This window comes from Cetorhinus maximus, chromosome 26 (genome assembly GCF_964194155.1).
Source record: "Cetorhinus maximus chromosome 26, sCetMax3.hap1.1, whole genome shotgun sequence".
NCBI classification, from domain to species: Eukaryota; Metazoa; Chordata; class Chondrichthyes; order Lamniformes; family Cetorhinidae; genus Cetorhinus; species Cetorhinus maximus.
Genome location: NC_135904.1, coordinates 3,256,302 through 3,269,477, shown reverse-complemented (window position 1 = coordinate 3,269,477; position 13,176 = coordinate 3,256,302). Strand labels below are relative to the sequence as shown.

General features: G+C 43.3%; 1 protein-coding gene across 1 annotated transcript in view; it reads right to left on the bottom strand.

Annotated features, from left to right (window-relative positions):
- Positions 1-3,618: 3,618 nt before the first annotated feature.
- Positions 3,619-13,176, bottom strand: part of mrps11 (mitochondrial ribosomal protein S11) — a 32,842-nt gene continuing 23,284 nt past the window's right edge. The window contains exon 6 of the mRNA XM_078529976.1: positions 3,619-3,892. Within this exon, the coding sequence (XP_078386102.1) occupies positions 3,785-3,892 (108 nt within the window). The 3' untranslated portion in view covers positions 3,619-3,784. The remainder of the gene's footprint in view (positions 3,893-13,176) is intronic.

The window sequence follows — 13,176 nt, the reverse complement described above, 5'->3', positions numbered from 1 at the left end:
CTCTGTTTAGGTTCATACTTTGAGTGGCCAACTGGGTAGATTGTCAGGATGCCTGTGGAACAAAACTCCTGCACAAGTTGGCACCTTTAGGAGTAGAAGGGATTAAAGTTGATATGAAAAAAGGAGAAAAATGAAAGAAAAAAATTAGCATAGAACGGCTAACGAGGACAACTGCCAATGCTAGAAATCTGAAATTGAAGCGCATTCACTTAAATATTTGTGAAATGGGAACTATAAGTACGTTAAAAGCTCATTGAACATAAAGCACCTCCTTTAGTAGGCACACTGGCTGCAAAACTAAAACCTACTCGCAATTTTGAGCACCTGGTACTCCTGTCTACATAACAAGAGCTGAAAAGGTACTTTAATTATAAGGAAACAGACAGGATGAAAAGCTCTAAGTGCACTTTGTAGTCTAAGTAAATTGATCCTCACCCTTTTATAAGGCAAATACATGTGCTGAGGGGCTCAGGGACATAAAATACAAAGGGCAAGGAGAATGAGTTAGCTGTTCTGGCTATTAGACCACTGATTGTAAACTTTGCAGTGAGCATTTTCAAAAGTGAGTGCTAATTATGCAGGCATAATGATATGTGAAAAATGCATTGTGTAAACACCAAATACAACAATTGGAATGACACTGTTCTTCAGAACTTAATACTCCAATAATTTCAGCAGGCTAGGCCCTTGCTAATTGCCCTTGAAAAGGTGATGCGAGCTGCCTTCTTGAACTGCTGCAGTCGCACCCACAGGGCTGCTGGGACAGAAATCTCAGCAGAGTGCTCTAATTCCACGAGTCTGGTATTTTTCCTTCTCCCACATTGCCTGATTACAGCTGAATTGCTGTTGGGTTGACACCGATGTTCCGGTTAAAATTTAGTTATGTGTGACCAGTTTTTTTCAATATGTAGTCCTTTTAATTCTTTTTGAACAGCAGTGCACGAGCGTTATCATGGAAACCTGCACGGTACCTTATAGGCTCCTGCATGTCCAAACAGCTTAGAGGGAACACTGGTTCACATTACTCAAATCATTTTATGCAGGACTATTATAGCTAACGGTATGGAATATTAACCCAATATTAACCCAATCTATTGCATTTTAAAACTGGGAAATAAACTCAGTAAAGGAAATAATTCTCAGGAGAGAGCGAGTCTCGTAGAAGAGCAAAAGCATAATTTATTCCATGGTTAAACTGGCATTCCCGTCAGACACTCAGTGTAGAGACCAAGAAGTTGTTTTTGGAACATAATTACAGTAGAAATGTTTTTGCTCACTCTGGTACTAGATTCCTACTGACTTAACACCTAACAGGTAGCTGTTCTTGGACCCTTCTGCAGCTTAATCAGTGTGTGGATAAAAAGCAGAATGTGCTGGAAATATTCAGCAGGACAGGCAGCATCTGTGAAGACAGAAATAGAGTTAACGTTTCAGGTCACTGACCTTTCATTAGAGTTGTGTGTGGATACAGCACACAGTTTTTTTAAATTTTATTGTGCCTACGGACAGTCTATACATGGCCCAGCCAGAACTGGACACATTTTTGCGCCTTGTTGTTGAATTCGGCAAGATCTGCAACAGTGCAGGGTTACTCTAGCGATAGGCATTGCAGGAGATGTTGCATAGTCTGTGGCTCAGTTCCACATTCACAAGTTGTCGGGCTGGTTGTATATCCCCATTTGCTTAGTGACACCTTTGAACGACCTACACCAGCCCTAAGTCTGTTAAGGCACTTCCAGGTTGCCCAGTTGCAATTAGCTCCTGGGGGAAGGCTTTCATCTGGTAGAATTTCCATCGCTGGGTTTTGTTCGAGACTGGCGAGCCGGTCTTTCCACAAGGCGATGCAGGCTTCAGATGGGGTTGATTGTAATGGAACAACACTGTTCATGAAGCTCTTCCTTGCTTTAGGCGGCTGGGTGTAGGTGTATGACCATGTAGAGGGTGCCTCTCATCTGATGTTTGACGGAGTTGCTCTTTCTTGCTGGCTACCATTCTTCTTATATCAGGGGAAGCGATACCCACCAGGATATATAGGTTGTTGGTTTTAAACAACCTGTGATAAGTCAGCAGCTTGCATTCAGAACAGCATCCATCTTCTTAGCATGAGTGGATCTTTCCCATGCAGGGCAGCCGTATTCGGCAGTGGAATAGCAAAGAGCAAGTGCACTGGTTCGCAATGTTTTCGAGCTTGCTCCCCATTTTGTGTTAGTGAGCTTATTCAGGATGTTGTTTCGTGTGCTCACTTTTGCCTTTGTCTTTTCGATGTGGTTCTTGAAGGTGAGGCATCTGTCAAGGGTGACTCCTAAGTAGATAGGGTGCTCGCAATGCGTCAGTGTTGCTCCACACCAGGTTACTTTAAGCTGGCGTTTGGCTTCATGGTTTCTGAGGTGGAATGCACAAACTTGCGTCTTTGATAGGTTGGCGCGAAGTTGGTTTTCTTCATAGTAGGATGTTAGTCCCTCCAAGGCCTCAGAAAGCGTTTTCTCCACGGTGTTAAAATCAGTGCTTTGAGCAGTGACACATAAGTCATCAGCATACATAAAACGGCGTGTGACACCGTCTATAGGTTGGTCACTCGTGTAGATGTTGTACAGCAGCGGTGCAAGCACGCTTCCCTGAGGAAGACCATTCTTCTGAATATGCCACTTGCTGCGCTTCCACAGTGCAGCAACCATTACTGTGTGACCACAATCAATACTCACTTGAGGTCAGAAATTTGGTCCCAACTCTCCTTTGCTTCATTTGAAACAGGACCTAATCTAATCTGCAACTTAAATCATTGTCAGACAATGATTTAGGAACTGGAGGAAATGTTCATTAATGTCTTTAATGTATTCATGAAGGTTTTGCTTGTAAGTGGCAGATTTGTTGGGATAGAATGAATCTTTGCATTCAGCAGTTCCCCTGCTGAATGCAAAGATGGGCTTTAATTAATATCAACGGATTTTGATGAACAATAAGCCATTCACACTACCACCTGAAATCAATATGAATGATGCTGCTCTGAGCTGAATTAACTCTTCTTACTATTCAAATCGCACTGGGAGCACATTGGACATTAACAGATTAGAACAGGACACACGTACGAGGTGGTTAGCAACAAACCAGACTGTTGGAGGCACCTGATTTTAATCCATTTCTATGAAACTTGAATTGGTCTCATTTTTTTCCCAAATTATCATTAGGTTAATATAGCAATCATTCTTTTTAAAGGGGCACCATCATTTAGATTTTGGGATTTGCCATGTAGGAATTACTGGCCAGGAAAATAGATCAGGGACCTATAGAATGTAATACTGGTTGGATTTCTCCAATTTTCAATTAATTTTATCGCAGTCAAAATCCTGGAACTCTCTCCCTAACAGCACTGTGGGTGTACCTACACCACATGGACGGCAGTGGTTCAAGAAGGCAGCTCACCACCACCTCCTCAAGGGCAACTAGGGATGGGCAATAAATGCTGGCCTAACCAGCGACACCCACATCCCATGAATGAATGAATAAAAAAAATTATTGTGATTCTTTTTGTGCTCATTAAGGTGAGTGGTTAGTGCAGAACACTTTGCTCTTCAGGGCTGTCAATACAAACACACAAAATTGGAACCCGTCTCCTCAGCATTTACCCAGCACAGTCAGTTTTTATTGCAATGTTTGCCTCCTGGTAACAGTTAATTTGACTCTTAGCAAATGTAGCTGGTCTTGGTATGAGATGAGTAGGGGGACATTTTAGAACGAGTGGTTAAGTTTGTTTGATGCCTCTTCATCAGTTATGCATTGCAAAGCTTCACATTCTGCGGGCTTTCCGTGGTCGGCAGCCGTTGTGAGGGATAGGAGTGTCGTCTGTAATTGAAACCACCTGGAGGCCACCCATGCTTAATCCTTTTATGGCAGACTGCAACGGAAAAGAAATGGAATGAAACCAGGAAAAACACACTGAAGGTGCTACACTCACATCCACAAACATATCTTTAAAATTTGAAATATTTTATCAAAAACAATTACCAAAGCTTCCTGATAATTTAGTGAGTTTTATCTTATCAATAGCTCTGCCTAGAATGTCCAAAGTTCCAATCCAAGACCTTACCTGAGGTGGCAGTAGGAACACTAAAATCTGTTCTCTTGGGCTAAGAAGCAAAAGAAAAACTACCAGGGTTCCTGCTCATGAACACTAGCCAGTGACCTCTGCTGAAAAGTGCACGTGAGGCTGTTTAAGGAGAGGACATGATCAACTGTGGTGCTCACCAGAATTGTGTAGCAGGTTGACACTCAATGTCTAGGCTTAGCACTGAAGAGTGTGACAACGTATATGGGGAACTGATGGTCAATTGTTCCATGGAAGTCATGGAACTGAACCCCAGTTTGAGTTAGTGCCTTTAGGACAGGTGAGAAAACTAGGGAGGGAGAAGTAAACAAATGGACAGTGTAACACTAATCAGACAAAGCCATGAGAGTAACATCAATCAGATAAGAGTAACTCAGGCACGGAGTAACATCAATTAGAAGGGTAACAATCAGACAAGAGTTAATACTAATCAAAGGCACAACAGTACCGATCAGATACAGAATAACACCAGACAGAGCAATATCAGGCAAGTGTAACAACCAGATAAATTACAAATAGCAAATAAATCTTCCAATAAATTAGTTAAGAAAAGGATCTGTGAATAAGTACAGAACTGTCTCTGTGACTGCAAGGAGCAAATTATTTACAGGAGAAACAAAAAATTACTTGTGATTTGTGAACTGGTGCACATCAAATAATATTCAAGGTATAAATTTATGCAGTGACTGAGCTCCACTGCTCCCATCTAGGTCACTGAAATGCTATGGTCCAACAGGCATACATTTACTCATGTGCCATGTCATGTGGTTTCTTCTTCACCCCTTCCCCAACCATTGTTGGGCCAGGCACTGCAGATCTGCCCAGGAACATAACAGATGCCAAACAAAAGAAGGGGGCCAGGCAGGTAGTGAGGGAATCCCCCGGGTTCATCTCTCTCGCAAATTGTTTCAAGGCCCTGGAAAACGGTGAGAGTGACGGACCCTCTGTGGAGGCCAACCAGAGCAAAGGCCATGGCACTGTGGGTGGTCCAGCTGCTCAGGGTGGGAGTGAGAAGTGTGGAAGGGCAATAGTGGTAGGGAATTCATTAGTGAGGGGAGTAGACAGGCACTTCTGTGACTGTAGGCGTGACTCCAGAATGGTATGTTGCCTCCGGGTCCAGGGTCAAGGATGTTACAGAACGGCTGCAGGGCATTCTGAAGCGGGAGGGTGAACAGCCAACGGTTGTGGTCCAAGTTGGGACCAGTGACATAGGAAGAAAGAAATGAGGTCCTGCAAGCAGACTTTAGGGAGTTAGGCCGGAAATTGAAAAGCAGGACTTCAAAGGTAGTAATCTCCGGATTACACCCAGTGCCATTCAGTAGTGAGTATAGGAACCAGGATAGAGCAGATGAATGCGTGGCTGGAGAGGTGGTGTAGGAGGGAGGGCTTTAGATTCCTGGGGCATTGGGACCTGTTCAAGTTGGGTGGGTTACATCTGAACAGGAACGGGACCAACATCCTCGCGGGGAGGTTTGCTAATGCTGTTGGGGCGGATTTAAACTAAAATGGCAGGGGGATGGGATCCTGAAAAGTAGTTCAGAGGGCAGAGAAGCTGAGATGGAATTAGAAGTTGAAATGAAGTGAGTCTGGAAGGCAGAGGAAAAATAGGCTAGATAAGAAAGTGAGTTTAGCAAGGCTAAATGGAATGTATTTTAATGCAAGGCGCCTGAAGAATAAGACAGATGAGCTGAGGGCACAGATAGGCACATAGGAGTATGATATCACAGCTATGACCGAGACTTGGCAGCTCAGCATTCCTGTTATAGGGTATTCAGATGAGATAGAGAGGGGGATAGAAGAGGCGGGGGTTGGGGTTGCAATATTGATCAAGGAATCGATTATAGCAGTGAGGGATGATATCAAGGAAGGATAATCAAATGAAGCCAAAACCTTCGGTCTGTCGGCAAGCATTACCCAGACCTCCCTGTCGCTTGCCATTTCAACACACCACCCTGCTCTCATGCCCACATGTCCCTCCTTGGCCTGCTGCAATGTTCCAGTGAAGCTCAACGCAAACTGGAGGAACAGCACCTCATCTTCCAACTAGGCACTTTACAGCCTTCCGCACTGAATATTGAGTTCAACAACATCAGATCATGAACTCTCTCCTCCATCCCCACCCCCTTTCCAATCCCTCCTTTTCCAATAATTTATAATTTTTAAAATATATTTTTCTTTTCCCACCTATTTCCATTATTTTTAAATTTATTTCCATCCATTATTTTATTTCCACCTTTTAGCCTTTTTAAATCCCTTTCCCCCACCCCACCCCCACTAGGGCCACCTGTCACTTGCTCGTCCTGCTTTCTACCCTTAATGTCACCTATTAGCACATTCCTTAGCTAATATCACCACCGTCAACACCCCTTTGTCCTTTTGTTTATGACATCTTTGGCAATCTTCTTTACCTCCACCTATCACTGGCCCTCTATCCAGATCTACCTGTCCCACCCCCCTCAACCAGCTTATATTTCGCCTCATTTCTCTATTTCCTTAGTTCTGATGAAGAGTCATACGGACTCGAAACGTTAACTGTATTCCTCTCCGCAGATGCTGTCAGACCTGCTGAGTTTTTCCAGCTATTTTTGTTTTTGTTTCAGATTTCCAGCATCCGCAGTATTTTGCTTTTATCAAATGAAGCCAAATGGGTAGAAGTAAAAAACACAAAAGGAGCAAGCACGCTGTTGGCTGTGTACTATAGGCCCCCAAACAGTCAGGGAGAGATAGAAGATTAAATATGTATTCAAATTTCAGAGAAGTGTAAGAATAATAGGACAGTATTAGTCAGGGATTTTAACTACCTAAATATTAACTGGGATAGTTTTAGTGTGCAAGGTAGGGAGGGAGCAAAATTCTTAAGTTGCATTCAGGTGAATTTTTTGAGCTAGTATGTAAAAAGCCCAACAAGGGAGGGGGCAGTTCTGGACCTAATATTTGGAAATGAGCCTGGGCAGGTGGAAGGTGTATCAGTAGGGGAGCATTTTGGCGATAGTGACCATAACTCAATTAGATTTAGGATAGTTGTGGAAAAGGATAAGGTTGGGCCAGGAATAAAAGTTCTAAACTGGGGAACAGCTAATTTTATGAAGATGAGATATGGTTTGGCCCAAGTGGATTGGGAGCAGCTACTTGTAGATAAAACTGTGTCAGAGCACTGGGAGACATTCAAGGAGGAAATAGCGAGAGTACAGGACAATTATGTTCCTGTAGAGACAAAGGGGGAGACCAAGTCCGGAGAACCCTGGATGTCAAGGGACATAAAGGTTAAGTAATAATGAGAAGCTTATGGCAGATACCGAGAGCTCAATACGGCAAAGTCCTTAGAGGAGTATAAAAAGTGCAGAGGGGAACTTAAAAAGGAAATTAGGAAAGCTAAGAGAGTGCATGAGAAAGCATTGGTGGGTAGAATAAAGGAAAACCCAAAGGGGTTTCTTAAATATATAAAGAGCAATAGGGAAAGAGTAGGACCGATTAGGGACCATAGAGGTAATCTGTGTGTAGACCCGGAAGACGTGGGTACAGTCCTCAATGAATACTTTGTGTCGGTCTTCACAATGGAAAAGGATGATGCAGGTATAGGCATCAGGGTGGAGGACTGTGAAATATTAGAGGAAATTAACATAGAGAGAGAGAGAGGAGGTACCAGCGAGTTTAGCAGCCTTAAAAGTGGATAAATCCACAGGTCCCGTTGAGATGCATCCCAGGCTGTTGAGGGAGGCAAGGGAAGAGAAATCAGGGGCCCTGGCAGTAATTTTCAAATCCTCTCTGGCTACAGGTGAGGTGCCAGAGGACTGCTAACATTGTTGCATTATTAAAAAAGGGAGGAAGGGATAAGCAGGAACTTACAGGCCAGTCAGTCTAACCTCGGTGGTGGGGAAGTTGCTAGAAAGAATTCTGAGGGACAGAATATATCTGCACTTGGAGAGACACGGATTAATCAGGGATAGTCAGCATGGATTTGTTAAGAGGTCATGTTTGACAAATTTGATTGAATTTTTTGAGGAGGTAACCAGGAGTGCTGATGAGGCTAATGCATTTGATGTGGTCTACATGGACTTTAGCAAGGCTTTTGATAAGGTCCCTCATTGCAGACTGGTCAAAAAAGTAAGAGCCCATGGGATCTAAGACAAAGTGGCACGTTGGATCCAAAATTGGCTGAGAGGCAGGAAGCAGTGGGTGATGGTAGAGGGATGTTTCTGTGACTGGAAGTCTGCTTCTGTGACTGGAAATCTGTTTCCAGTGGGGTTCCGCAGGGCTCAGTGCTGGGGCCCTTGCTGTTTGTGGTGTACATAAATGATTTGGACTTAATATGTAGGGGGTATGATCAAGAAATTCGCGGATGACACGAAAATTGCTAGGATGGTAAATAGTGAGGAGGATAGCCGTAAACTGCAGAGGATATCAATGGACTGGACAGGTGGGCAGAGCAGTGGCAAATGGAAAAGTGTGAGGTAATGCACCTGAGGAGGGCTAACAAGGCAAGGGATTATACTATGAATGGTAGGACCCTAGAAAGTACTGAAGATCAGAGGAACCTTGGTGTGCAAATCCATAGATCCCTGAAGGTAGCAGGGGAGGTAGATAAGGTGGTTAAGAAGGCATATGGGATACTTGCCTTTATTAGCCGAGGCATAGAATACAAGAGCAGGGAGGTTATGCTGGAACTGTATAAAACACTGGTTAGGCCACAACTGGAGTACTACACGCAGTTCTGGTCATCACATTATTGGAAGGATGTGATTGCACTGGAGAGGGTGCAGAGGATGCTGCCTGGGTCGGAGGGTTTGAGCTATGAGGAAAGATTGGATAGGCTGGGCTTGTTTTCCTTGGAGCAACAAAAGTTGAGAGGGGGCCTGATAGAGGTGTATAAGATTATGAGGGGCATAGATAGGGTAGATAGGAAGGCACTTTTTTCATTAGTAGAGGGGTCAATAACCAGGAGGCATAGATTTAAGGTAAGAGGTAGAAGGCTAAGGGGGGAATTGAGGAGAAATTTTTTCACCCAGAGGGTGGTGGGAATCTGGAACTCACTGCCTGAAAGGGTTGATGAGTCAGAAACTCTCATAACATTTAAGAAGTATTTAGATATTCACTTGCGTTCCCATAGCCTCCAGGGTTATGAGCCAAGTGCTGGAAAATGGGATTAGTGTAGTCAGATCTTTGTTGACCGTCGTGGATACGACGGACTGAATGGAGGCCATTTTGTAAAAGTGAAATACTGCGGATGCTGGAAATCTGTAACAAAACCAGAAAATGCTGGAAAAACTCAGCAGGTCTAACAGCATCTGCGGAGAGAAAAACAGAGTTAACGCTTCGAGTCCGTATGACTCTTCTTCAGAGAAACGTTAACTCTGTTTTTATCTCCACAGATGCTGTTAGACCTGCTGAGTTTTTCCAGCATTTTCTGTTTTTGTTTCTGGCCTCCTTCTGTGCTGTAGACATCTATAGTCTATGAGATTCAAACTTGTAACATGGTCAGAGGGTAAAACTCTACCTATATGTATACATAGGACTGAGAACAAGGAGGAAGACCACAGCCTAAATTTGCCATACTACTAATCCCAATATTTGCATCTATCTGGCAATGTGGAAAATTGCCCAGTTATGCACTGTACACAATAAGCAGGACAAATTCAACCCAGCCAATTACCACCCCATCAGTCTACTCTCGATCATCAGTAAAGTATGGAAGGGGTCATCAAAAGTGCTATCAAGCGTCACTTGTTTAGCAATAACCTGCTCACTAACGCACAGTTTGGGTTCTGCTTGGGCCACTCGGCTCCTGACCTCATTACAGTCTTGGTTCAAACACAGACAAAAGAGCTGAACTTCAGAGGTGAAGTGAGAATGGATATCCTTGACATCAAGGTCGGAGTGTGGCATCAAGGAGCCCTAGTAAAACTGGAGTCAATGGGAACCGGGGAAAACTCTCCACTGGTTGGAGTCATACCTAGCACAAAGGAAGATGGTTGTGATTGTTAGAGGTCAATCATCTCAGTTCCAGGATATCACTGCAGGTGTTCCTCAGAGTAGTGTCCTGACCCAACCATCATCAGCTGCTTCATCAATGACCTTCCTTCATAAGGTCAGAAGTGGGGATATTCCTCGATGATTGCACAATGTTCAGAACCATTCAAGACTCTTTAGATACTGACGCAGTCCATGTGCAAATGCAGCAAGACCTGGACAATATCGAGGCTTAGGCTGACAAGTGGCAAGTAACATTCATGCTACACAAATGCCAACAAGAGAGAATCTAACCATTGCCCCTTAATGGCATTACTGTTGCTAAATCCTCCACTATCAACATCCTGGGGGTTGCCGTTGACCAGAAACTGAACTGGACTAGCCATATAAATACTGTAGCTACAAGGGCAGGTCAGGGGCTGGGAATCCTACGGCAAGTAACTCACCTCCTGACTCTCAAACCTGTCCACCATCTACAAGGCACAAGTCAGGAATGTGATGAAATATTCTCCACTTGCCTGGATGTGCAGCTCCAACAACGCTCAAGAAGCTTGACACCATTCAGGACAAAGCAACCCTCTTGACTGGGACCCCATCTACAAACATTCACTCCCTCCATCACCAACGCACAGTGGCAACAGCGTATACCATCTACAAAATGCACTGTTGGAACTCACCAAGGCTTCTTAGACAGCACCTTCCAAACCCACAACCACTTACCATCTAGAAGGACAAGGGCAGCAGACACATGGGAACACCACCACCCGTAAGTTCTCCTCCAAGCCACTCACCACCATGTCTTGGAAATATATGACCGTTCCTTCACTGTCGCTGGGTCAAAATCCTGGAACTCCTTCCCTAACAGCACTGTGGGTGTACCTAGACCGCATGGACTGCAGCGGTTCAAGAAGGTAGCTCACCACCATCTTCTCAAGGGCAATTAGGGGTGGGCAATAAATACTGGCCTAGACAGCAACGCTCACATTCCATGAATGAATTTTTAAAAAGTATATGATGGTCAGTTATGTGGTAGGAAAGGCTAAGGGCTGGTTCAGGGCCTAATACCAAATTAGAGATGACATGGAAGAATGCTAGAAAATTTTAAGTAATTTTATTTGTGCTGACTTAGGTGCAGGAATTAATATTCCCTGGAAGGGAATATATGCAGCAGGATCAGTTCCTAGCCCATCTTCCAGCCTTTTGCTCTTTTAGACCACAGATGGAAATACAGAAAATAGAAAATAAAGGTCTGAAGTCTATCCAAGCTGCAAGTATATTTCTGAATAGTTCACCTCCTCAATTTTGCTGTCTGTCATAGCCTTAGTATTCTCATACCAGCACACCCCAAAGGGAATTCGATAAACACTTGGATAAAAATATTAAAAGGTAATTGTGATTAGAGTACAAAGCCCTAAAGTGGAACAAGCATTGGAACAGGCACGATGGACTAAATAGCTTCCTCCTATACTGAAATTTCTATAATGCACATAATACAAACTCCAGCAATTATCTCAATCAGTTATACAAGCAAGCTAGAGAAAAATCAAGTGTGTGAAGGATTAAAGCCAGAAGGAGAGACTAAAACTCAGCATGGAGACTAACAGCAGTGACATCATACAGTGAACAAACTAATGCCATCAGTTGATGCAGGATCAGATCTGGTTTTCCAAATAAATATCCCTCGAGGTTAATTTGCCAAGAATTAATCTCTGGGAAGCCTGGGGCATAATAATGAGTAACTGTTTCTGTGCAGAGTTCTGAGAACCTCTCTGAGGGATGCAGAGACTTTAATAAACTTTTTGAGGCATCAGGGAGTAGAAGGAACAGGCTTGTTGAGCCAAATGTATTTGCTTGCTTTGTGCTTTCTTACATTAAACTTGTCCACTCCTTGTAGTATAACTTGTCTTTCAGCAGTCTTTCCTGATGACATGGATAATACTAGTTCACTGCAGCTGTGTTCTCCCTAACCAACATGTGCATTTTCCAATTTTCATAATTTTATTTTTAGTGAAATCGCAAACACATTTGAATACAGCGTCCAGAGGAAGTGCTCCCTCACAAAACAAACAACTGCTTGTTTCAGTAATGGGCTCATTTCACTAATGCTAAATGTTGGAAGAACCATCTTTTGTTTCTCCAATTGTCCCATTTATTACCCCTTTTATCCTTGCATCCTCATTAGCCATCATTGAATCACTCTGGAAAGGGAGAACAATTAAGATACCAAAAGCTCAAGTAACTGGGTTGGTAGGAATATTTTGTTTGCAGACCAAACTGACAGCTTTTCTGGGTTACCTGATGGAAATGGTTGAGTAGGGGCATTGTTACTGGCCTAGTAACCCAGAGCCCTGGATTAATAATAATGGTGAATTCAAATCCTATCAGTGCAGTTTCGGAAATTGAACTTGGATTGAAAAAATTGGGAAATAAAATGCTATCACAAAAACCCAACTGGTTCACTAATACCCTTTTGGGGAGGAAATCCTTATCTGGTATGACCTGTATCTGATTCTTCTACACTAATGTAGTTGGCCCTTAATTTCCTTCTGAAGTGACCAGGAAAGCCACTCAGTTGCATCAAATCACTAACCTGGAAATATCTACCTAACAGCATCCTGGGATCACCATCATCACACAGGGGCACTGCAGTAGCCATCTTCCCTGAGGAAATAGTTTTCGGCAACATCAAACCCTGATTTTGAATATTTAAATAATTGAAGATTTGAACCTAAATCAGATTGTTGGGAAGGAAGTTTCTTCTTTGCTAGCTGTGAAGATTTTCTCAATCAAGTTCCTATGGTGAAGCGTTTCCCCAATCAGAGACACCCGCCTGATCCACTCATATTCCATACTGTATGTTAATAAGCTTTGCCTTTCTATTTGACAAGACTGGTTTTATAATAAACTAATAAGTTTGTTGTTTATTGAAAGAAGCCTGGTTAAAGTCTCCTTTATTCTGGGTAACAGTAGTGAAGGTAAGTGGCCATTTTTGAGTGAATCAAATTTTTTAACTGATGGTGCTGTGGGGTAATGGCACTGTGGAGTAGTGGGCCCTATTAACTGAGTAGTCCTCATGTAACAATGACTACGGGTGGAGTGTCTCCCCC